Source organism: Cetorhinus maximus, chromosome 27, assembly GCF_964194155.1.
Source record: "Cetorhinus maximus chromosome 27, sCetMax3.hap1.1, whole genome shotgun sequence".
Lineage (NCBI taxonomy): Eukaryota > Metazoa > Chordata > Chondrichthyes > Lamniformes > Cetorhinidae > Cetorhinus > Cetorhinus maximus.
This window is the reverse complement of record NC_135905.1, coordinates 15,171,978-15,197,261: the sequence shown is the minus strand read 5'-3', so window position 1 is coordinate 15,197,261 and position 25,284 is coordinate 15,171,978. Positions and strand designations below refer to the sequence as shown.

The following is a 25,284-nucleotide window of genomic DNA, read 5'->3' as shown; positions in this document are numbered from 1 at the left end:
GCACTGTTTAAAATGTGCTTATTTCTGGAGCAGTACAACATTTATACGTTAAGTTGATTCCATTAACTGTCAGATGTTAATTTGAATTATACATTCGTATTATGGTTTGTACAAAATATAACCCATTAAACATTTTTAAATGTTAAATGTGCCTGAGATGCATTTCAAAGGAGGCTGCTATACACACCATGCTTTTTTAAGAAGTGCGTTCTTAGATTGCTATATTGAAAAATTAAGTTGAATGGATTTTATGACATGGATAAACCTTGTGCATTAACAGTTTGTCAAACAGCAAAGATGACAACTTGGATTTGATTGAAAACCACAGTAACAGATTGTCATATATCATTGTTATTAACAATCAGTGTTTGCCTAGATTAGTGTGACATTTTGCAAGGACAGTGGTAGGTGACATGTGTTGTCTGCATCAGCAGTGCACTGACAAACTAGGTCTATTTCTCCTTCCCTCAGGAAAAGCTTTGCCAACAGAAGTACAATGTCTCCTGCATAATGATTATGCCCCAGTACCAAAGGCAAGGCTTTGGAAGGTTCCTGATTGATTTCAGTAAGTGTTCTGTTTTGTTTGAAACCATGTTTCAATGATCTTTGTTAGAGAGTTGGGGGTGTTCTTGTAAGTAATGGGCTACAGAAATTGGTAAATGCATGCATTTTAATCTTGATGTGACTGCTTTGATTTGTGCATCATTAAGTAATAGAATATTGTCACTTATTTTAGGGCTTGATACTCATTCAAGTATGAAATTTTACCCTTCTGATTCCTCTCAGCTTGAATTAAGAATACAACTGTCAGAGCATATGCCAGCACACAAAGCCAGTAGGCTGAAACAAATTGTTAAAGGTTGAAATGAAACAGAGTGCAGTCAGTTTAATCAGTATGTTCTATAGATCAAACAGTTGGGTACAAGAAAAATGTAAAATATTTCAAAAGCATTTGCAAATATAATAATTATATTCAAGCAATAGGAAACCAAATGAAGCACATGATGCATTTTGAAAATTACTTCTGATGCTTTCAGGAAATGGTCATTGATCACTTTCAAAGTCTCGGTGGAAGAATGTCCCTTGCGTTATAGACAAAGCATTCTCAAGTTCTGTAATATTGAAACAATGGCATTAAAGATGCAGTATGTACTGGCCATATTCCCAGGCTGCCTCTTCTGTGTCCTAGGAACACATAGCTCAGCATGCAAATATGTATGCCCATTACAAAGTAATGGGGAGTGAAAAACAACTTGCTTTATGAGATCTTCTGTTATGAGCGCCTGGGCTGTTCTCATGGGCCTCTGAAAGGCTGCAGGAGGTCTCGAAACATTTGGATAGAAACATTCCAACTCTGACCTCTTCATTGCTGTCACTTGACTTGCATTCACAGCAACCAAGCACTATCTGTCTCTTAGAATATCAGCTTGGTAATGGGACTGACAAGATTTAACTGTTTATATCACATCATGCATAAAATAATATGAATGCTGGGATTTTGCTTTGCACAATAAATATGTACTGTTGGCTTTTGCCAAAATATAGTCCTCAGTGCAGCTGGGAGGGCCCACAGTACTCTGAGAGATTTGCCTTACCTAAGCTGTTCCTATGTTTTTTGCAGAATTTGGTTTTATTGTAATTGTTTCTATAGAATGGTTTCAACATGGTGCTGGTGTGGAATCTCTATTAGAACATTTAATTCTGTCATTGTAACAAATTATTTTGGAAGGATGATGGGGTTCTAATAATAAGTCTTGTATAGAAAGCTCCCATATTCTCTATATGTTTCAAATTTACAACAGATATAGTATAATGCTTTGGGTAACTCATAGGCAACTTGCCTGCATTGTTTGGTTGTGTTTCATTTTTCCTGTGGTCTTTGTGTTATTAGTTATTGGGAGTAGTATGTTCAATGTTTTGAGTAATAGTCTTTTAGTAAAGGCATTTGTCAGGGTTTGGTTGCAGTATTAATAGATTGTGTATACATAATGTATAAGCTGCATTGTAATATAAGCTGATGTAAAAGCAGCTTTATTTGTTAAAGGGAAAAGTGATTTGACACTGCAGAAATTAGTGCATTGTTTTGTTTACATTAATTGAAAAATTGACAGATTCCTATGGGGGCAATTATTTCCTCAATAGACTTGTGCCTTCATTTTATGTACAATTTGAAATTGTTTTAAAAAAACATTGTTACAGGTTTAAAAAAAACATAAAACATTTTACTATTGTATTGTGTGAATATTAACCTAAAATGCAGGTGACAATTCTAATGTTTTAAAGACAGTGTACCTTATTGCTTGTTCCCAGGAAGAGAGATTTCAGAATGGAATCTGGCTGTTTTCTGTTGATTTAATGCTGACTGATTTTGGATGGCTGCAACATTTTGTCAGCATTTCATAGTTTGCTGGTTATTCTCTCAATTTCTGCTTGCTAACTGTTGCATTGTCGTTTGGCTCATTATCTTAGTTCTATTTATACTGTAGCATCTTTGAGTTACGATATGATCAGAGATGTTTCTGCTTCTTCACCTGCGCCTTTTCATTCTGCTTTCCCATCCCCAAAATATGTTTTCATTTTCACTCCAATGTTTATGCCCAGTTCCATGCTATAACATTGTCCTGCATCATTTTTGCTTCTGAGGACAGAAAAAGACTAAAGAACATAAAAAAGAGAATTAGCTAATATAATGAAGAAGAGTAAAATGTTGGACAAATGGTCAAAACAAAGTGAAGCAAATGGAAAGAGAAAATGACTCGAAAGCAAGAGAGAAGGGCAAGGGCAGCAGATGCATGGGAACAGCACCACTTTCAAGTTGCCCTCCTAGGCACACACCTTTCTGATTTAGACATGATCACCGTACCTTTATAGCTACTGATCAAATTCCTGGAACACCCTAACAGCGTTAGGGAGTACCTTCAGCCTACAGATAGCAGTAGTTCAGGAGGTGGCTCACTACCACCTAACAAGGACAACTAGGGTTGTACAATAAATGTTGGCCTAGCCAGGAACACCCACATCCACAAAATCAATTTTAAAAATCTCCTAGTTCCTCATCATTGAGAAAATATTACAGTTTTTCTTTCTCAGATCCCAAGTGGGGATCTCTCCATACTGAACTCTCTGTCATAGATTCGTCCAGTAACTTATCCTTTTGCAGCTTTCTGCTCACATCTACACAACTAACTATACCTCCTAACTTAGTATTATCTGAAACCATCTGAAATGCAGCACTCTATTCCTTTGTCCATTTTATTTATATTCCTATTTTAATTCTCCTGCTACTTCCAAATTCAAAATAAATCTTTAAGATGACTTTATATTTTGTCTAATCATTTTTCAGTTGAGTTATGTATTGACCTGTGTAGCCAATGTTAATCACAGGAAGCTCATACTCTTTACTTTCAACCAATTCCCTGCTGCCTTCTGAAGTGCATTTTCCAAATGATGACAGCTGCCAACTTCTAATAATTATCTAGTATGGGTTTTCTCTAATTGTGATTTAAAGATAACTTCAGTGTCTCTTGCAAAGTGAACACTATGTAAAGATTAAGTCATGCCTTGTGTAGAAGTTCCCGAGCATGTTGTTTTGGACCTGATGAGGCAATTGTATTGATGTGCACAGAAAACGATAAGACACATGTCTTTAGCTAAATGTTGGTGAACATCTTCCAGCAAATTTCTTTTTGTTTCCTTTAAAATTTTGGCATTTATGTTTATCACTGCTTCCTCTTGTCTCATTCAGCTGGGACGATGCTTCCTTTTCAGCAATATATAATAACCAGCGCCTTTTTTTTGCTCATCCCCATAGAATGGCTTGTTTCACTGCTCTCCACAAACTTATTTAATGCACTAAATGATTAGCCACAGGACTAAATAATGACTATTTGTAGATGATAGTAAAACTGGAAAGTACATTGTTCTAAAAATTTAAATTATTGTAAAACACGTAATCCTGTTTCTATCTCCCCCATTGAAAAAAAAATTCTCCCATCTTTTTTGGACATACAACATTCTGTTTGAAAGGGGCCAAAAAATCTTTCTCGAGGCTATGATTTCACTGAAAGGCACTCATAAAATATCCTCCCAAAGGTGTTAAATTCAACATCTGGTTTATGTGGGTTACCTCAAACTGTGAGAAAATAGTCTGAGTTCGCCCAATATATGGATCAAAGTGACAAAATGGATTAAATGTTCTTTTGTTTCTGAGTTCTTTTTAATGGAATTTTCTATGGTCTGTATGCAGGCTACTTACTTTCAAGGCAAGAAGGACAGGCAGGATCACCTGAAAAGCCCCTGTCTGACCTGGGACGGCTTTCGTACCTGGCATACTGGAAGAGTGTAATATTAGAATACCTGCAACGGCATCAGGACAAGCATATCAGTATAAAGGGTATTAGCAGGGAAACAGGGATGTGTCCACATGACATTGCAATGACTCTACAGCAGCTGAAGATGATTGACAAGCAACATTGCAAGTAGGTATAATATATAAATTATAAAATAGTTCAAGGCCTTAGTTTTGACAAACTATACATGGCTACATCACTTAACTAGAATCATTTTTCAGATGCCATGATTGAAATCATCTCTATGAATTACTTATCATTCAGTTGTGTATCTTCTGGTAAACCCTGCAACCTTTAACTACTCAACCCTGCAGCCTTTAACTCCCTACTCCAGGTTTCATATGGAATTTATGATATACATGTTAAAGAAATTCTCAACTACCTATTCTAATAGTTAAAATAGGTGCTAAGAATTTCATAGTGGTAAAAGCTGACCTTAATGAATCCTGGCAAATTTGCTTACAGGCTGCGCATGACATCTGGCAACATGAGCCTGCACAACAAGTACGATGAGTGCAATATAAAAGCATTGTCTGTGAAGTGTGTTGAGGTATTTCAGAAAGAATTGACAAGGCAATTTCTCCATTTGCCTAGTAATGTAATTTTTAAGGTAGCAACTAGATATTCCAGTTGAACTCTCATAAAATCGTGTGCAGGCTCTTTTTATACTTGATGGAGCTCTGATGAAATGTCATCAGCCTGAAATATTAACTGTGTTAATCTCTCCACAGATGCTGCCTGACCAGCTGAGTGTTTCCCGCATTTTCTGTTTTTATCACTCTTCATAGTGCCCATTTATTATTATAAAATTAAATTTCAGGTATTAAATCATTGTTTGTTGCAATCAGTTATTTGATTAACTAGCTACCTTTAATAGAATGCTTATTTCACAAATCATGAATGATCTCTATTGTGGCATCCTTTTAAGGAAGGAAATGTGTAGAATTGCAATGAGGCATTTAAACTTTCGATTTGGAAACACTACAGTGCAAAGTTGTGTTATTGCAGCTCATCATAAAAACATGTATAGTTGAGGACATTGTCTTATGAATGAACTAAGGAATCTGCATAATTGCAATAATGCCATTGCTTGTCACACAGATTGCTATTTTAAGAATGGAGCAAAATGCTCGCCACCAAATAATTTTCACAAAAGCAGTCCCTGATCAGTTGAGGACTTTCCTGACAGCATAAATGAGACAATTATTTAGTGAACCCTCTGATGAGTCAAAACAAAATTAAAAGTAATGATACAAAATGCATCTTTGTTTTGTAGATTTGTTATAATTCGAAGGCAAAAACTGATTCAGGAGCACATAGGAAAGTTGCATTCCAATCCACGTGTTAATGAAGTGGACCAAGAAAGTCTGCGATGGACTCCACTGGTAGTGTCCAGTGCTGCTGTTTCAGAAGAGGAGATGGAGGCTGAGAAAGAGGTATTTTTTTTAATAGTTTGGATGCTGTCACTGAAATAGATTTGGTTTCTACTCTTGTTCTTATTGGAAGATTTTATTTTATTTGAAGATTTTACTGACTTATTAAAAAAAAGTTGTTTTGCTTGACCTCTTTGTAACATGCTATAGTGATATAAATATATTTTTTAAATCATAGAAATAATATTTTAGCAACAGCGAGCAATTGTATAAAATATAAAATTGATGGTTGAGCGCAGTATCCAAATGCAAACATGAAAAGGCCAATGAAAGCAGAAAATGCTGGAAATACTCACTAGGTCAGGCAGCATCTGTGGAAACAAACAGAAACCTGATTTTAACCCATTCAAAATCTCTCCCCCCACCCCAGTACAGAGTTAAAATTGGTCCCAGTGTCCCAGGTCAATGACCTTTCATCAAAAAGAGACCATGCTCCTTATTTGATGGGGGTCTGGGAAATCCAATATCCTAAGTCTTCATCTGCACCCAGGAAACCAGAATAACTAACTGCATATGACAAAGATCCAAAGATAGGATTAAAAAAAACAAGTTCAGGCCAATGGCCCGTCTTGGCAGATAGGTAGCTTGGTAGGTTACAAGGATGTAAGGCTGATTCTAGGTGGGAAGGAGGCAGCAAGTTTCTTGAATTTCATGTACCCTACTTACAGTCCTGGTAGTGAGACACTCGAGGGCTTGTTTGAGAACAGTAGGTGTCAAATGAGAAAACGTTTCTATGCACTATAAGCTGAAACTTTAAACAGTCCCAAGTATCATGAATGTGAATGTAGCTTGGGTTTGCTGTATTCCTACAAGATTTCCTTTATTCTTGTGTGTAAAAGACACAGTATACAAATATTGTCCAAAGATATCTATTTTCATGAGGCCTGTGTTTCTCCAAGCAAAATAATTACACACAATTATTGCATCAAAAATTCTGTTGTGCCTTTGAAAAATTAAATGCCTGTAAAACTTGTAGATGTCTGTCAGACACTCAGATTGTTCTCAGAACCAAGCTGTTTGATTTACAAATCATGTGTCAAAAGTAATCAAATCCCACCACAATGACCAAACGTTTATCGTATTTACAAGAATGTCAACACTAATTCATACCATGATTACATGTGTAGCTATAAAGCACTGCTTTTATATGGAGTTCCAAAGCCTGCTTAGATCAAAATAAAGTATTATTTTGAAACAGTTGAACTGTTGTGTAAGCCAAGCACTCTTTTTGCTGTATTCTCTTGCTTATATGTCATTATTACTCTTGTAAATAAACGTAACTACTTTTACACTGAGTGCTACAGTCGAGCATTTCTGTATTTTCTGTCTTTTGGATTGGACAGGGACATGTGGCAGGCAACTTGGATGTCTTTCTTTGGCAGGCAACTTGGATGCCTTTCTTTGCTTAATGCATTTTTGGTCCTCTGGCAATCTGTTCCATTTACAGCACAAATATAATTGCCACTTTCTGATCATAGAAGGTGTGGATCTGATTATAGCAACTGACTTTTGCAGTGAACAGAGCTGGGAAAGAGCTCAAACTAACTTTCCAGTCTGGTGTCCTGTTCAATCCTGGAACAGCCCCAGGAATGAAACAGCATAGAAAGGGGCCTGCCTTGATTCAGCTGGTCTATGGATAGGCCATTTTCCAAGTTATCTGAATCCAGACAGATGATACTAGCAATACAACGTGATACCACGTAACCAGGATGCATCATTGCACATTATAAAGTGAGAGGCTGAAAGGTTAGCCATCTTCCAAGATCTGGAAGTAATAAGTGTCAATGAAAGGATTGTGTCCCTAGTACCAGGCCAAGGCACTTTCAGCATCATTGCTCATATAGTTGAAGCTGAGTAGATCCAAGATTTATGAAAAGGTTCTTGGCTTTTTTATAACCTTTCCAACTTCACCCAGGACAGACCCAGCAGAGGCAGTGGCACAGTGGCGTACAGACAGGCAGGAGTTGCCCTGGACCACTCAACATTGTCTCGTGGCATCAAGCCACACATGGGCAAGGAAGCCTTCTACTGATTACCGCCTACTGCTCTACCTCAGCTGATGAATCAGTGCTCCTCCACGTTGAACACCACTTAGAGGAAGCACTGAGGGTGGCAAGGACACAGAATGTACTCTGGGTTGGGGATTTCAATGTCCATCACCAAGGATGGCTCAGTAGCACCACTCCTAACCAAGCTGGCCGAGTCCTGCAGGACATATCAGTCAGACTGGGCCTGTGGCAGGTGGGAAGAGGTTTAGATTTTGTCCTCGCCATTCGACCTGTTGCAGATACATCTACCCATGATAGTATAGGTAGGAGTGAACACTGCACAGTTCTTGTGAAGATGAAGTCCCATCTTCATACTGAGCATGCCCTCATCATGTGTGGCACTACCACTGTGCTAAATGGGACAGAATCAGAATAGATCCAGCAGCTCAAAACAGGGCATCCGTGAGGTGCTGTGGGCCATCAGCAGCAGAAATGTATTTAACCACAATCTGTAACCTCATGGTCTAACATATCCCTCATTCTACCATCACCATCAAGCCAGGGGATCAACCCTGGTTCAATGAAGAGTGCAGGAAGGCATTCCAAGAGCAGCACCAGACATAACCAAAAAATGAGGTATCAATCTGGTGAAGCTACAACACAGGACTACTTGCATATCAAATGGCGGCAGCACGTGATAGACAGAGCTTAGCAATCCTACAGCCAGCGGGTCAGATCTAAGCTCTGGCAGTCCTACCACATCCAGTCATGAATGGTGGTGGACAGTAAAACAACTACCCAGAGGAGGAGGCTCGACAAATATCCGATCCTCAATAGGGAGCCCAGTGCATCAGTGCAAAAGACAAGGCTGAAGTATTTGCAAACAGTGCAAGTGGATGATCCATCTCGGCCTGCTCCTGAGAACCCCAGCATCACAGATGCCAGTCTTCAGCCAATCCTACTCTCTCCACAAGACATTGGATACTGCAAAGGCTATGGGCCCTGACAACAGCCCAGCAATAGAACTGAAGGCTTGTGCTGAACTAGCCATGCACCTAGCCAAGATTTTCCAGTACAGCTACAACACTGGCATCTACCCAACAATGTGGAAAGTTGTCCAGGTATGTCCTGTCCACAAAAAGCAGGATAAACCCAATCTGCCATCAGCTTCCTCTTGATCATCAGTAAAGTAATGGAAGGTGTCATCACCAGTGCACTTATTCAGCAATAACCTGCTCACTGATGCTCAGTTTGAGTTCCACTAGGGCCACTTAGTCCCGACCTCATTACAGCCTTGGTCCAAACATGGACAAAAGAGCTGAACTCAAGCGGGGAGGTGAGAGTGACTGGCCTTGTCATCAAGGTAGAATTTGACCAAGTGTGGCATCAAGGAATCCTGGCAAAATTTAAGTCGACGGGAATCAGGAGGACAACTCTTCACTGGTTGGAGTCATATCTAGCGCAGAGGAAGATAGTTGTGATTGTTGGAGGCTAATCATTTTGGTCCCAGGACGTCATTTTAGGAATTCCTCAGGGTAGTGTCCTTAGCCCAGCTAAAGGTCAGAAGTGGAGAATTTGTTGCTGATAGCTCAATGTCCAATACCATTCCCAACTCTTCAGATACTGAAACAGTCCATGTCCATGAGCATCAAGAGCTGGACAACAATCGAGCTTGTGCTGACAAGTGGCAAGTAACATTTGCACCACGCAGTGCTAGCAATGACCATGTCCAACAAGAGAGAATCTAACCATCTCCTGGATTGTCCTGCAGTCAGCAATGCAGTGAAGCAGTCTGGGAAGAGTGTCCTGCAGTCAGCATCGCAGTGAGGCTGTCTGGGAAGAGTGTCCTGCAGTCAGCATCACTGTGAAGCAGTCTGGGAAGAGTGTCCTGCAGTCAGCATCGTAGTGAATGCAGTCTGGCAAGAGTGTCCTGCAGTCAGTTCTTGTTGAAAATAACAAGAGTGATATCACAAGACAGCGCAAGAGAGTGATGGAAAGATCAGGACCAGCGCGAGTGTGGGGAAGCTTCAAAAAGTGACGTCAGCACAGAGGTGACAGCTGATTGGTGAGTAGTGGGTAAGTGTTTTTCTCCAGTTTAAAATAGATTAAGCTAAGGAAAGGTAAGAGCTCTAGTTTTTATTTAAAGTACATAAATAATTTAACTTTTTTTTACTGTATTTAACTTAAAGTGAGTGTGTTTTTTCAACTGGAGGCATGGCAGGACAGCTCAGTCCTGTGTTATGTACCGCCTGCAACATGTGGGAAGTCCTAGACGCTCCTTGCACTCTGACCGACCACGTGAGCCGGAAGTGCCACTAGCTGCAGCTACTTGAGCTCCGGGTTTCGGAGCTTGAGCAGCAGCTGGAGGCACTGAGGTGCATCCGTGAGGCTGAGAGTTTCGTGGATAGCACGTTTTTAGATGCAGTCACCCCACAGCTTACAGAGGTGCAGACAGAGAGGGAATGGGTGACCATTAGTCAGAAGAAAGGTGTCTAGCAGGTAGTCAGGAAATCCCCAGAGTGCATCTCGCTCAGGAGCCGTTTTTCTGTGTTGGAAAATGGTGAGAGTGACGGTTCCTCTGGGGAGTGCAGCCACGCTAATGACACAGTAAGTGGCTCAGCTGCACAGAGGGGGGAGGAAAAAGAGGGGAAGAGCAATAGTGGAGACTCGATAGTAAGGGGAACAGACCGGCGTTTCTGCAGCCGTAGATGTGACTCCAGGATGGTATGTTGCTTCCCTGGCGCCAGGGTCAAGGATGTCACTGAACGGCTGCAGGGCATTCTAAAGGGGGAGGGTAAACAGTCAGAGATTGTGGCGCATATTGGTACCAATGACATAGGTAGAAAGAGGGATGAGGTCCTGCAAGCAGAATTTAGGGAGCTGGGAAGCAGATTAAAAAACAGGACCTCAAGGGTAGTAACCTACTGCCACGCGCTAGTGAGTATAGAAATAGGTTAGTCCAGATGAATGCGTGGCTGGAGAGATGGCACAGGAGGGATGGCTTTAGATTTCTGGGACATTGGGACCGTTTCTGAGGGTGGTGGGACCTGTACAAGGGTTGCACCTGAACTGGAATGGGACCAAGATCCTTGCGAGGAGGTTTGCTAGTGCTGTTGGGGAGGGTTTAAACTAACTTGGCAGGGTGATGGGATCTTGAGAGGAGGTTCATCAGGGGGAGATGCCAAAATTAGAAGAGAGAGCAAGTGAGTCTGGAAGGCATAGAATTTATAGGCCAGTTAGGGCACAAGAGAGTTTGGCATGATTGGATGGTATTTATTTTAATGCAAGGAATCTGACGAATAAGGCAGATGAGTTGAGGGCACAAATTAACTCATGGAAGTATGATGTCATTGCTGTCACAGAGACATAGGTGAGAGAGGGGCAGGATTGGCAGCTCAATATTCCAGGATATAGGGCCTTCAGGCGGGACAGGGAAGGAGGTAAAACAGGAGGGGGTATCGCAATATTGATCAAGGAATCAATTACAGCAGTAAGGAGGGATAACATCTTAGAAGGCTCCTTAAATTAAGCCATGTGGGTAGAACTGAAAAACAAAAAAGGAGCAATCACATTTCTGGAAGTGTACTATAGGCCCCCAAACAGGCAGAGAGAAATAGAAGAGCAGATACGTAGGCAAATTTCAGAGAAGTGTAAAAATAATAGGGTAATAATAGTGGGGGATTTCAATTTCCCCAACATTAACTGGGTTAGTCATAGTGTGATAGGTTTATAAGGAGCGGAATTCTTAAAATGCATCCAGCAGAGCTTTTTAAGCCAGTACGTAGAACGTCCTACAAGAGAGGGGGCAGCCCTGGACTTAATTTTAGGCAATGAAGCCGGGCAAGTGTAGAGGTATCAGTGGGGGAACATTTTGCAGATAGTGATCATAACTCTGTTAGATTCAAGGTTGTTATGGAAAAGGACAAGGATGGGCCAGAAATCAGAGTTATAAATTGGGTAAGGCCGATTTTAATAAGATCATATATGATTTGGCCAGAGTGGACTGGGAGCAGCTACTTTTAGGTAAATCTGGGTCAGAGCAGTGGGACTCATTCAAGAAGGAAATAGGGATAGTACAAGGCCAACATATTCCAGTAAAGATAAAGGGTGGGACCAACAAACCCAGGGAACCATGGATGTTGAGGGATATACAGGATTGGATAAAGAGAAAAAGGGAGTCTTATGGCAGATACCGAGGGCTCAAAACAGCGGAAGCCCTAGAGGAGTATAGAATGTGTAGGGGGGAACTTAAAAAGGAAATTAGGAGAGCAAAAAGGGGGATGAAAAAACATTGGCAGGTAAAATAAAGGAAAATCCAAAGCTATTTTACAAGTATATTAAGAGTAAGAGGATAACTACGGAAAGTATAGGGCCCATTAAGGATCATCGTGGTAATTTGTGTGTGGAGCCGGAAGACGTAGGTAAGGTTCTAAATGAACCTTTATTTATGTGTCGGTGTTCACAAGTGAGAGGGACAACGTGGGTATGGAAATCAGGCAGAAGGACTGTGATATAATTAAAGAAATTAACATAGAAAGGGAGGAGGTTCTAAGTGGCCTGGCAGGCTTAAAAGTAGATAAATCTCCAGGCCTGGATGAAATGTATCCCAGGCTGTTGAGTGAGGCAAGGGAGGAGACAGCAGGGGCACTGGCAATAATTTTCAATACCTCTCTGGCCAGAGGACTGGAGGATAGCCAATGTGACACCGTTATTCAAGAAGGGAGGAAGGGATAAACCAGGGAACTACAGGCCAGTCAGTCTAACTTCAGTGGTGGGGAAACTACTGGAAGCAATTCTGAGGGACAGAATTAATCTACACTTGGAGAGGCAGGGATTAATCAAGGACAGTCAGCATGGTTTTGTTAAGGGGAGGTCATGTCTGACCAATTTGATTGAATTTTTCAAAGAGGTGACCAGGTGTGTAGATGAGGGCAATGCATTTGACGTAGTCTGCTTGGACTTCAGCAAGGCTTTTGATAAGGTCCCACATGGGAGACTGATAACGAAGGTAAGAGCCCATGGGATCCAGGGCAATTTGGCAAATTGGATCCAGAATTGGCTGAGTGACAGGAAGCAGAGGGTGATGGTCGAGGGGTGTTTTTGTGACTGGATGCCTGTGTCCAGTGGGGTTCCACACACAATGGTGTTGGGTCCCTTGTTGTTTGTGGTATATATAAACGATTTAGACTTGAATGTAGGAGGGTTGATCAGTAAGTGGGCGGATAACACGAAAATTGGTGGGGTGGTAAATAGTGAGGAGGATAGTCTTAGATTGCAGGAGGATATAGACAGGCAGGTCAGACGGGCTGATCGGTGGCAAATGGAATTTAATCCGGATAAGTGTGAGGTGATGCACTTGGGCAGGACAAACAAGGCATGGAAATATACGATGAATCGTAGGACCCTCGGAAGTGCCGAGGATCAGAGGGACCTTGGTGTCCATGTCCACCAGTCCTTTAAGGTAGCACGACAGATAGATAAGGTGGTTAAGAAGGCATTTGGGATACTTGCATTTATTAGCCAAGGCATAGAATATAAGAGCAGGGAGGTTATGCTGGAACTGTATAAAATGCTGGTTAGGCCACAGCTAGAGCATTGTGTGCAGTTCTGGAATCCGCATTATAGGAGGGATATGATTGCACTAGAGAGAGTGCAGAGGAGATTTACCAGGATGTTGCCTGGGCTGGAGAGTTTTAGTTATGAGGAGATATTGGATAGACTGGGGTTATTTTGCTTGGAGCAGAGGAGATTGAGGGGGGACATGATTGAGGTGTATAAAATTATGAGGGGCATAGATAGGGTAGACAGGAAGGAACTTTTGCCCTTGGTGGAGGCATCAATAACCAGGGGGCGTAGATTTAAGGTAAGGGGCAGGAGATTTAGGGGGGATGTGAGGAAGAACTTTTTCACCCAGAGGGAGGTGGGAATCTGGAACTCACTGCCTGAAAGGGTGGTAGAGGCAGAAACCCTCGTAACATTTAAGAAGTATTTGGATGTGCACTTGCAATGCCATGGCATACAAGGCTATGGGCCTAGTGCTGGAAAATAGGATTAGAATAATTAGGTACTTGTCTGACCGGTGCAGACTCGATGGGCCGAAGGGCCTTTTGCTGTAGACCTCTATGACTCTATCTCCCCTTGTCATTCAACCGGTGTTACCATTGTTGAATACTCTACTATCAACATCATGGGGGTGGTTACCATTGTTCAGAAACAGAACTGGACCAGCCACATAAATACTGTGGCTGCAAGAACAGGTCAGAGGCTAGGAATTTTGCAGTGAGTAACACACCACCTGACTCCCCAAAGTCTGTCCACTATCTACATGGCTTAAGTCAGGAGTGTGATGAAATACTCTCCACCTGGCTGGATGTGTGCAGCTCCAACGACACTCGTGAATTTTTTAAAATTCATTTACGGTATGTGGGCGTCGCTGGCTAAGTCAGCATTTATTACCCACCCCTAATTGCCCTTGAGAAGGTGAACTGCCTTCTTGAACCGCTGCAGTCCATGTGGTGTAGGTACACCCAGTGTTGTTAGGGACGGAGATCCAGGATTTTGACCGAGTGACAGTGAAGGAACGGCAGTATATTTCCGAGTTAGAATGGTGAGTGGCTTGGAGGAGAACTTCCAGGAGATGGTGTTCCCAAGTATCTGCTGCCCTTGTCCTAGATGGCAGTGATCGTGGGTTTGGAAGGTGCTGCCTAAGGAGCCTTGGCGATGCTCAACACCTTACAGGATAAACTTGTTTGGCACCCCATCTATCACCTTCGACATTCACTCCCTCTACCACCTATGCACAGTGGCAGCAGCGTGCCTCATGTACAAGATGCACTGCAGCAACTCACCAAGGTTCCTTCAACATCGTCTTCCAACCCCACGACATCTACCACCCACAAGGACAAGGGCAGCAGGTGCATGGGAGCACCACTACCTGCAAGTTCCCCTCGAAGCCACACACCACCCTGACTTGGGACTGTATCACCGTTCCTTCATTGTTGCTGGATCAAAATCTTGGAACTCCCTTCCTAACAGCACAGGTGTACCTACACCACATGGCCTGCAGCAGTTCAAGAACAAGGCTCACTACCACCTTCTAAAGGGCAATTAGGGATGGGCAACATCCCACTGGTTTTGCCAGTGATGCCCACACTCATGAAAGAATTGTTTAAAATGATCCCAGTCAAGCAATACTTTGATTTTAAAGTCCTTATCCTTGTTTTCAAATTCCCCCATGCTCTTGCCCCTCCCTTTCTCTGTAATCTCCTATAATCCACCACCCCCGCCCAGCCCGGCCAAGATTTCTATATCCTCCAATTCTAAAATCAGGAATGCTCAAGAGAGCAATGATTCCACTAGTGATGGCCATGTCTTCAGCTGCATAGTCCCTAAGCTCTGAAATTTCCTCCCTAAAACCCTCCACCTCTCTTTCCTCTTTTAAAACTTACCCCAGACCAGGTGACCAAAAGTTTGGTCAAATATCTGCTTACATGGCCTGGTAACAGATGTTATATAACACTCCTGTAAAGTGCCTTGGGATGTTTTATTACATTAAAGGTGCTCCATAAATGCAAGTTGTTGTTATAGTGTTGCTGAATTGGAAACATACAGTCAACTGTAAGATTTTTGAATTCACCCCTCTTAAGGCAACTATTAATAGAATGTTGAGCAAATATGTCTGGTAGAACAAATGTGTCCATTTCTTCAGAGGTTATTTGTCAATAGGTTAGCTCTCCAGTTGACAGTTTATGATTCAAACACTGATATTTAACTTCCTCCTACCCTGACCTGCTATTGCACTCTAATTTCCAAACACTCCAGCAGATTGCACTCATTTCGCACAAGATTTACAGCTCCTATGGATATGCAAATGAACTGAGCCAGGATACTCCTGTTTAAATACCTCTCCAGATCACCAATGGGCACAAATTAAATTATATTGGTGTAAGAGTGGTGCAACTAACTGGTGCAGGAATTCTTCCCAATATGTGTATGAAGGAATGTCAAACCCTGCCCTGCAACCTGTCTGTATTATATAATTGTTCCAGGTCAAGCAGTGCCTTGATTTTAAAATTCTCATGTTTAGTTTCAAATTCCTCTCTGGCCTTATCTCTGCCTATCTCTATAATCTCCTTGAGCTCTACAATCCTCCCCCTCCCCCCCCCCCCCACCCCCCACCCAGATACCTGCGCTCCTCCAATTCTCGTTTCTTGAGCATTCCTGATTTTAATCACTCCACTATAATAAAAACAGAAAATGCTGGAAAAACTCAGGTCTGACAGCATCTGTGGAGAGAGAAACAGAGTTAACGTTTCAAATCTGTATGACTTCTTCAGAAGAGTCTTATGACTATTTTTTGAGTCATACAGACTCAATGTTAACATTGTTTCTCTCTTCACAAATGCTGCTGGACCTGCTGAATTTTTCCAGCATTTTCTGTTTTTATTTCAGATTTCCAGCATCCACAGTATTTTGCTTTTATTTTAGTGTTTAATCACTCCACTATTGGCAGCCATGACTTCAGCTTGCTGAGTTCTAAGTTCTGGGATCCCCTATATCTCTCTTCCTCTTTCCTCCTTTACGATGCTTCTTAAAACCCACCTCTTTGGCCAAGCTATTGGTCATCTGCCTAAGATATCTTTAAATAGCTCAGCGTCAAATTTTGTTTGATATCACTTCTGTGAAGCACCTTAGGATGTTTTGTTACTTGAATGCAAGTTGTTGTTCATTGTACACTAACTGCTGGATAGCAAGAACGAATGCCAGAATTTTCGAAGACACATTGTAAACTCACAGAATACAGAGATGCACCCACGCACTGTCTAAACAGACATGTTATGTAGATCCCTAATTTGACCCAGATGAATAAAATGTATTGTTATACCAGACAATAGGAAGAGTGAAGGCAAACTTGTGATTTATGGTGCCAATAACTCAAAGTTTCATTTTTATTATGAGATTCAAGGATTTTTGCTGCTGTTTTGCGATAAGATTCTGCAATTCTGTCTGTTTATAATTAAGGCTATTGGTTTATGATGATTGAAAAAGTCAAATTTCATATATTGGATTGTTTAGTGATGTTTTATTAATTGATTTAGTTCATTTTTCTATAAAAACCACAAATCCGTGGCCTTGCCTCACTAAGACAAACAATCACAAAGATAGGTACATATGAAGGAGCTTGAGCCAATTTGATCTGTTCAACAACAGCAGCATTATCTTTCCATTATAGCACCTGGCTGAATATTATCCACCCTGAGTGGTGATTCCAGCTGTCGAACACCCTCTATGTAAATACATACTTTTGTGACCAACAATAGGATATTGCTGTCCTTATTTCATACAGTTCTTAAGATAGCTAGAGTTGAGATAGAAGCTGTTTTTCCTGATCAAAACTGAAAATATAGGATTGTAGGCACTGTCTATGGAAAACCAGCAAATTCTTTGTTCAAAAACCAGTCAAGCTGAAAGTGCTTTGATAGCTGAAATTGCTTTTTTGAAACACTTAATATATGCAGAATGATGGTGACATAGTAGACTATTCTGTTCTGTCAGAATACTGAGCCATTAGGGGAATCCATTATAGGAGCAAAATGTCATCTGGGCAATGACAATATCCAGACATTAATGCCTCACCTCACGAAGTGACAGATCTGTTAATTACTCAATTTGTTTACTTGAAAAGAAACGCGTATAACATGAAAGAAATCCCATGACATAAATCACGGCTCAGCTGCTAAGCCTTAATTCTGGCAAAGATATCCAAGCACCATTGACGAATTAGAATTCATGACATCCATATGTGACATCTCATCTTGAAAGCCCATGAACAGACAAAACTGATTGTTTTACCAAAATTTCCTGTTGCCTGTCAGGCTTTGCATGATTTTTTTATTCTGAAGGCTCCTTATGGATTGACTCTAGTTTTATTGTATTTTTAACTGTGAAGTATTTTGTTGTGTCTTTAGACTTTTGTGTACTATTTAATCTGCAAATAAATCTGACAAGGTCTTTTAGCCTGTACATAGTGGTCTATTGGTACACAAGATTTGCCTTCGCAAGGAGAGAGATAACATGTATGCATTTTATGTATTTTCTAGTGAACAATATAAGCAATTAAGGGTAAATATGCTAACCCATACACAGTATGTAAATGATTGCATGTTTCATTTCAAAGGAGTATTATTCTGCTTAAGAAAATTGCTGTTTAGCTATGAACAAGACAAAAATGTTGGGGAAACACTCAGAACTTAACACTGACACCTATCCTAAATTCACCTTTCGCAACACTCAGCCTTTGCCTATTTGTCTGGCTTACCCAGCATTGCTGAAAGCAATTAATAAAGCATTATTTTAGATTCACTTTCTCTCTCCTGTTATATGTCTTATATACTTCTAGGGTCTTTGTGAAACCTTTTTTTAGGACCATAAATCTGTAACTTAACCTGTAACAAGTAACTCCTTACAGCTCTTTTCACAAGCATTGTGGATCAGCTTCCTTTGCACTGTTCCTGAGGACAGGATGGTCCTTTAATATGCAATACTCCTGTGTACTTAATAGCCCGAGCACTATGCAACTTTGGCACAGCTTTCACATATTTTAAATTCCAACTGATGTAGCATCCTGTTTCTGTTACTAATTGCTTCCTGGCACTGTTTAGGGGTCAGTGAACCAATATTCAGCTATCTCTCTATTATGACACAGCCATTGGTAAAGGCTGAGTTGCTCAAATCCCAAAGGGAAACTTGAAACAACTACCATAACCCATTTTTGCAATTTGTATGTTTTGAGATGCAGGCTTTGAGTTCAGTAGTAATAAGACCACCAAGTCTCAAGAGGTTTTTTTATAAAACTAAATTACACATTTATTAATGCAAGAAAGCACAAAATATGTTTACAAAATTACTATTATAATAACTACAAAAATTCCCTAATTAATCTGACTCTCAGTTACACCTCAGTTAAGGCATCAGTAAAACTCAATGATTTAAAGAGACACCTGGCACAGCACACCCTGGACAGTTGCATTCAACTGAGTTTCTTTCAGCCCTGGGTCCTTGCAGACAGACTTGAGGTTTACAGGCTGGAGGCTTCTCACACTTGTGGATCTTAAAATGCCTCTGCCTTACACACAATCTCCTTTCTCCTTTACGCATATCTTTCTCTTTTAATGTAAATTTCCGATTGTATCACTTGGCTTTTAATTTTACCTCTTCTAACAATAACATCCTTTGATTCCACCAATTTTATTAGTAACCTGAAAAAAATAAACACATTGCTTGGCATCTTCTAGCTAGATGCAAGATTTCACCCATTCTTTTGAATGCTTTATTTTAAAATGCAAATTGCACCGTTGACACCTATGTTTCTAAACTTCCCCATGTTTATCTGTTACCATTTCAAGTCTACTTCTTTCTATACATCATAACCTGTAGACCAGCTGGCTTTAATCTAATTAAGACACACCCGCACGCGCGCACACAGTCTCAGACACCACTAAATTTTATTTTTAAAAATTAATTTCCAATAAAATTATAGACATTAATCTCTTAATGACAATGTCTTAGGTCTCAACTTCTCCATTATATGGAGCCATGGAGTATACGTAGCTCCTATTTTTAGTTCCAATATGTAGTATCTTTATATTTTTCTGTAGTAAGGTGTGATCCCCTCTGTCTAACAATCCTTTAAGTTTATCTCGGATTTTGAGATAGCTTTGTAGGTTAAACAATACTTTTTTTAGTCTAGTAGTGATCATTAACGCTCTTCCTCCTCCCACTCCACATTCATGGTAGAAGAAAGCATTTCAAAGAGGTATTAAGAAGTTATTACACACTAGGAACTCACAAAATTGTATCAATATTTCAGGGCTAATCTACTGTACAGAGAGCTTTATAGTTTAAACAGGGAATCTGACATTGCGATATTCACATCCAATTTAGAGACCGAGCTGATTACCAAGACTTCTTCAAATAGCATTTAAATGCTTGATAATGTGTTTCATGCTGATTCTTATGATTTGGAAGGGACTTTGTTTCCCATATTGCTGCTTGCCCATATAAAACGGTTCCAAGTTTGTCTTGGTGAACTGGCTTTTAACAGTGGATGGTGCTTTTTCATCTTGGGCCAAAAGTTTGTTTTCTTTTCTCATTATATTGCTTTCTCTTGTATTTTCATGGCGTTACAATTTTTTGCTGTTTCGACTTGATTTTTTGCATTTCAAGACTTTTGCTTTAATTTTTTTCCCCTACAATAGTTTCATTTCCACATGCAGCAGGTGAAGTGGCCAGTATATGAATGTTTAGTGCCCACCTTTCCTCATTGTAAAACACTCTTGAGATGTTAGATAATTTCCTGAAGGCAAGAATGAAAAAAATGACGAGTAGATTTCATTGAGCCTTGCTAAGGAGTTTATAGATGTAGTTTGATGTTTTATATATGATAACAATATAAGTGCTGCTTTTCGTGCTTTAAATTAAAAAAAACTGCTGGCTTCTACACAGGATCAAATAATTTTAATCCTTCCCCTACCATGTTTGCAGTATCTTGTTAGCGATACTATTTATGCACTTTCTTTTAAACCCGTCCAAGTGTGGTTGTCTGCCCATTTGGGAAAGGCCCACTGTCCATAAAGGGTTAATATTCTCTTAGTCATATTGGAGGCAGTATACTTACAATCTTAGGGAAATGAACAACTTCCCTAAATGGATTAAATGATCCTTCTGTCATTAACTGATGAAAAATAGTCATTCTCAACATTTATCATTCAAGATGAGATGTTAGAAAATGTGAATTTCAGTTACCCAGAATTCAGTAGAATTAAAAACTAACGTTCAGAAATGGGATATTTATTCTCTGGATTCTCTTTGATGTAAAGATTTTTCTTTAAAGCAGCCAAGGAAACAAAATGTAAAGCTTCCTCAAACCTCCAGACAATGGGATAAATAGTCTAGAATAAAGTTCTGTTTCTTGTCTGCTATTTCCACCAAACTACTTTCACTCATGACAACCAGAAGTTACTTATCAATCTGATGAATGCTGTATGCATTAACATCCTAATTATATATCAGCTAACTTTTGGACAACAATAGCTTTGTTCATTTATTTCAGTGTCTCTGGTCCATCATTTTGTATATAGTGAGAAGAGCAGCTTCTGTTTCAAATTTTAGCTATTTGAACTCTCCAGAAATTAAGACAGAAATGTTCACCTTGAATTGAAATTGGGCTACTAATAAGCGCAAATGCCCATGACACATTCCTTAGAATGTGATATTAAAACTAAATTTCACCCAACAGTCCATTCGCAGTTTAAGTTTAAAGAAAGTTTCACAACATTCCAAAGCACTTCAAAGCTAATGGCGTATTTTTAAAGTCACTTTTGGCATGTTGAGAAATATAGCAGCTCATTTCCATGCAGCAAGCTGCCACAAATGGCAGTGAGATAAATGATCAGATAATCTGTTTTAGTTAGTTGGGGGATAAGTGTTAGCCAGGACACAGGAAACACTTCATCGAATAATACTATAGGATCTTTAATATTCACCTGAGAGGAATGTATACCTGTTAACATTCATTTCGGAGATGACACCTCTGAAAGTGAGGCACTGCCTCAGTATTGCATTTGTTTTTTTATCAACTGAGTTTATATGTTCAAATCTCTGGAGTGCAGCTCGAACCGACAGCCTTCTGTCTCCCTCAGTAATGTGCCTGTACTTACTTGAGCCATGAAAAGCAGAATGACAAACTGCTTTTAACTGAATATGTTTGGGGAGTCCAACGAGATCGGTCCATGTTAATGAACATAAACTGCAATGCAAACCAACCTAAAACAATTCACTTTGTAACGAATAGCTCTAAATGCTCCATGAAAAGTTCTTGGGTCGCATGCTATTATGAACATACTGCTACTTGATTCAGCTTGGAACAATTTCATTAGATGGTAAATAATCGTTTTTGACTGAACTATTAATTTATAAATGATTGATGTAATTTAATAATTGCTGAATTTACATTGTGTTTGCCTACTTCCAATTTTAGGCTGAGCAACTGATGGAGCAAGCTAGCTGTTGGGAAAAAGAACAAGAGCAATATGCTGAAATGCAGGCTAGTATGCATTCAGTTACTAATGCAGGATGTAAAAATAGATTACTGCAATCTGAGTGTCTACCAGCCAATAGTGAATCAATAATGGAGCATACAAATGAAATCAGTGAAGAAGAGAATGAGGATGAGAATGATGATACCCAACCCAGCTTATCACCAGGCACAGCAAAGTCACTGTTAAGAGGAGCTAAGAGGAAGGTGGGTTAAAATGGAGAAGCTAGTCTTCCATTGATCTAAATTGAATTGAACTTTATTGTACCTGTCAGAATGTTGATTTTAAGATTGAAAACTGCTCAGATAAATTGATGTCAACCAAATAATGTTTTAAAAGTCTCAATCAAAAGTGCTAACGTGGCACTTTTGGTTTTTTCATGTCAAGAATGAGAAGGGGGTGAATTTGAACATGCAATCTGGCAAGTGCTCCAGTGCACCATCAGAGGAGTCATCCTTTAGGAGACTGGTTAAATTAAGACCTGTTCAGATCAATATTATAGATCACACAACACTAATCTCAGAACGAGGAGTTCTCCTGGTCTCCTGACCAACATTGTGCACTGCACTAGGAATGCCAAAATTGCATTAATTGCAAACTTATCTTACTACTGTTTATGCGAGCTTACTGTCTGCCAAATGACAGCTGTATTCACTGAAAACAACAGTTTCTGCACATCAAAGTAATTATTTGTATGTGAAGCACTTTGAGACATTTTTCAGAGTCACTTTCTGGTTTCAAAAGAGTGGAATAGTTCCAATGTTCCTATTTGAGGCCATATCAAAGTGCCTTCAATCCTGAATTCATTCTCCTTTTTCAAAACTGGAAATGAATTTTAAAATATTTTACTAGGGCATGTTTCCATTAAAATTAAATGAATTTTACTTTTGCAGGTGGTTTCAGAAAATAGAATTGTAATTGAACCTCAAATGTTAAATAATGGCCAGAATTTTTCCGTTGGCGAGTTGGGGGCAGGGCCTGCTCGCCGACACAAAAATGATGCGAGATGATGTCGGGAGGAACCCCCGACGTCATCCCGTGTCATTTAAATATTCGAGAAGCTGTCCGCCCACCGACCTGTCAATGGCCAATTGAGGCCATTGACAGGATAATTAAGCCAATTAAAGGCCCTGCCCGTCCAACCTTAAGGCTGGCGGGCAGGCCAGGAGCCCCAGCGGGCTTCTGAAAAAACATGAAACCTCATCCACTAGCGCTTCCCGTCGGGCGGCCCGCTGGGTGGGCCTTAATTGGCCCGCCCACTCAAAATGGCAGAGGGGCCCGTTTTGGCGGCGGAGTTTGGCTGCCCGCCCGCCCATTGAGGGCTAAATTCTGCCCAATATTTCTGTAGAAGCCACTTTTTACATTGTACAGATATTTAGAAAACTTGGAAATGGAGGGATAGATCATGAAGTGATGGTGTACAAATTGTATCATTACTACAGCAATAACTCAATAACTATATAGCACCTTTAGCTTAATAATACATATTTCACAGGAGTGTTACAAAGAAAAACTAGACACCAAACCACATACTACTTTGAATAATCACAAACTACAAACCACCACCATTTACCAGTTCTTTATTTGCATGTTTCCTTGTATTCCATTATTTCAATGACTGCTAAAACTCATTAGGAAATGTCCTCTGAATTTTGTCAATTATTGATTTAATGCTGCTTGTTGTCCTGAAGCTAATGCAATGCTGCCCTCTGGTGTATTTTTTTCCTCTTAGTTTACAACAAATAACCTGGGCCTAACATTCCTCAACAAAAAATGTGGCTTTTTTTAAACAACAAAGTAACAAAATCACCTTCTCAGAAGTTGTACTTTAGAAACCATCACATATTCACAATGTAATGTGCAGACTTAAATTTTGGAAAACATGAAGAATTCTCGCATTTGCCCCACCCACCTGCCTCACGGATGGACATTAAAGATCCAAGGACATTATTTTGAAGAATCCTCTGATGCCTTTACCAAAAAAATCCATTCCTCATGAAATTTTAAAATGATTCAAGATCTTTTATGAGAGAGAGCTCCAGATTTCCATTACCTTTTGAAGAAGTGTTGCCTGATTTTACTCCTGAATGAGACGTGACTCTAATGTTAAGATTATGCCCTCTTGTTCTGAATTTCTACTCCAGAGCAAGTTTCTCTGTATCTGCCCTATCAAAATCCTTTTATTGTTTTAACACTTCGATTAGATCATTCCTCAATCTCCCATATTCAAGAGAATACAAGTCAAGTTTCTACAATTTATATTCATAATTTAATCTTTTAATCTCTGGCATTTTTCTGGTGAATTTGCACTGTACCCCCATTATGGCCAAGATATCCTTTTTGAGGTGCAGTGCCCAAAACTTAACACATTGGTCCAGATCAGGTCTGCCCAAAGTTTTGAAGCATACTTTCCTCCATTGTACACCCCCTGACATAAAGCCTAACATTCCATTTACCTTTTGATTGCTTTTTCTACCAGTTCACTAGATTTTACTGATTTGTGTACATGGACACCCAAATCTCTTGCTCCTCCACAATTTAGAAAATACCTTGTTTTGTCTTTCTTGGATCCGAAGTAGATGATATCACACTTCTCCACATTGAACTCCGTTTTCCACGGTTTTTCCCTCTCACTTAATTTGTCTGTGCTAACCAATTCAGTCTGAAACATGCCAGTCACATTATAATGAGGTGTGGGAACTAAAGTATCTCCAGGCTTGTTCTCAGCAGGAACAGGTAAATTTTAAACTTTCCTCATTACTGATCCACACAAAATGTGCCTGGAGTTAAATTTCCAGCCATTGAAGTTTCCTGTGTTTGCTTCCCGTGCTTTTTATCTACATGAAAATGCAGCAAATTCAATTATTTTCATTGTTTATTTATTTTACTCTTTCAGAGGTCACTCATACACAGAAAGAAGAGGGGCCGCAAGCGCCGGAGACATAACAGCAGTGTTACCACTGAGACTATTTCTGAAACAACTGAGGTACTGCATGAAGCCTTTGAGAACTCTGATAATGAGAGTCAAATGCCCTGCTTGGAACCTACTTGTGAAGAAGAGGAGAACGATGAATATGATGATGAAGTAAAGAATTATTTCAGGCATCGCTGTGGCAGCTTGGACTTAAAAAAGAAGAATCAATCAGATGAGGGAGACGATCTCTGCAAAAGTGCAGATGAAACTCCTGAGAAAGAACAGCACACAGGTACAAAACTATCATGACTAAGTGTTAACATAATTCTCCATGATTGGAATATTAATAAAGACTTTAGATTAATCAAAAGATTTAAAAGCTTTGCAGGAGCTTGCGGCAGTGCAGGACAGGGCTGGGAAGGTCAGATTGTATCTGGCACTTGGGACTTAACTGAAGAGGAAAGTGAAAGGGGAGAACTCCCCTATTAATTCATGTTTTAAAGC

The 25,284-nt window shown here is 40.0% G+C and overlaps 1 protein-coding gene across 3 annotated transcripts in view; it reads left to right on the top strand.

The window, feature by feature from the left end:
- The window catches only part of kat6b (K(lysine) acetyltransferase 6B), a 170,474-nt gene that overhangs the window by 138,668 nt on the left and 6,522 nt on the right, over window positions 1-25,284 (top strand). For all 3 annotated transcript variants that reach the window (XM_078530782.1, XM_078530784.1, XM_078530785.1), the window contains 5 exons: window positions 472-565; window positions 4,247-4,478; window positions 5,626-5,785; window positions 21,809-22,072; window positions 24,763-25,072. In XM_078530782.1, the coding sequence (XP_078386908.1) occupies window positions 472-565; window positions 4,247-4,478; window positions 5,626-5,785; window positions 21,809-22,072; window positions 24,763-25,072 (1,060 nt within the window). The remainder of the gene's footprint in view (window positions 1-471; window positions 566-4,246; window positions 4,479-5,625; window positions 5,786-21,808; window positions 22,073-24,762; window positions 25,073-25,284) is intronic.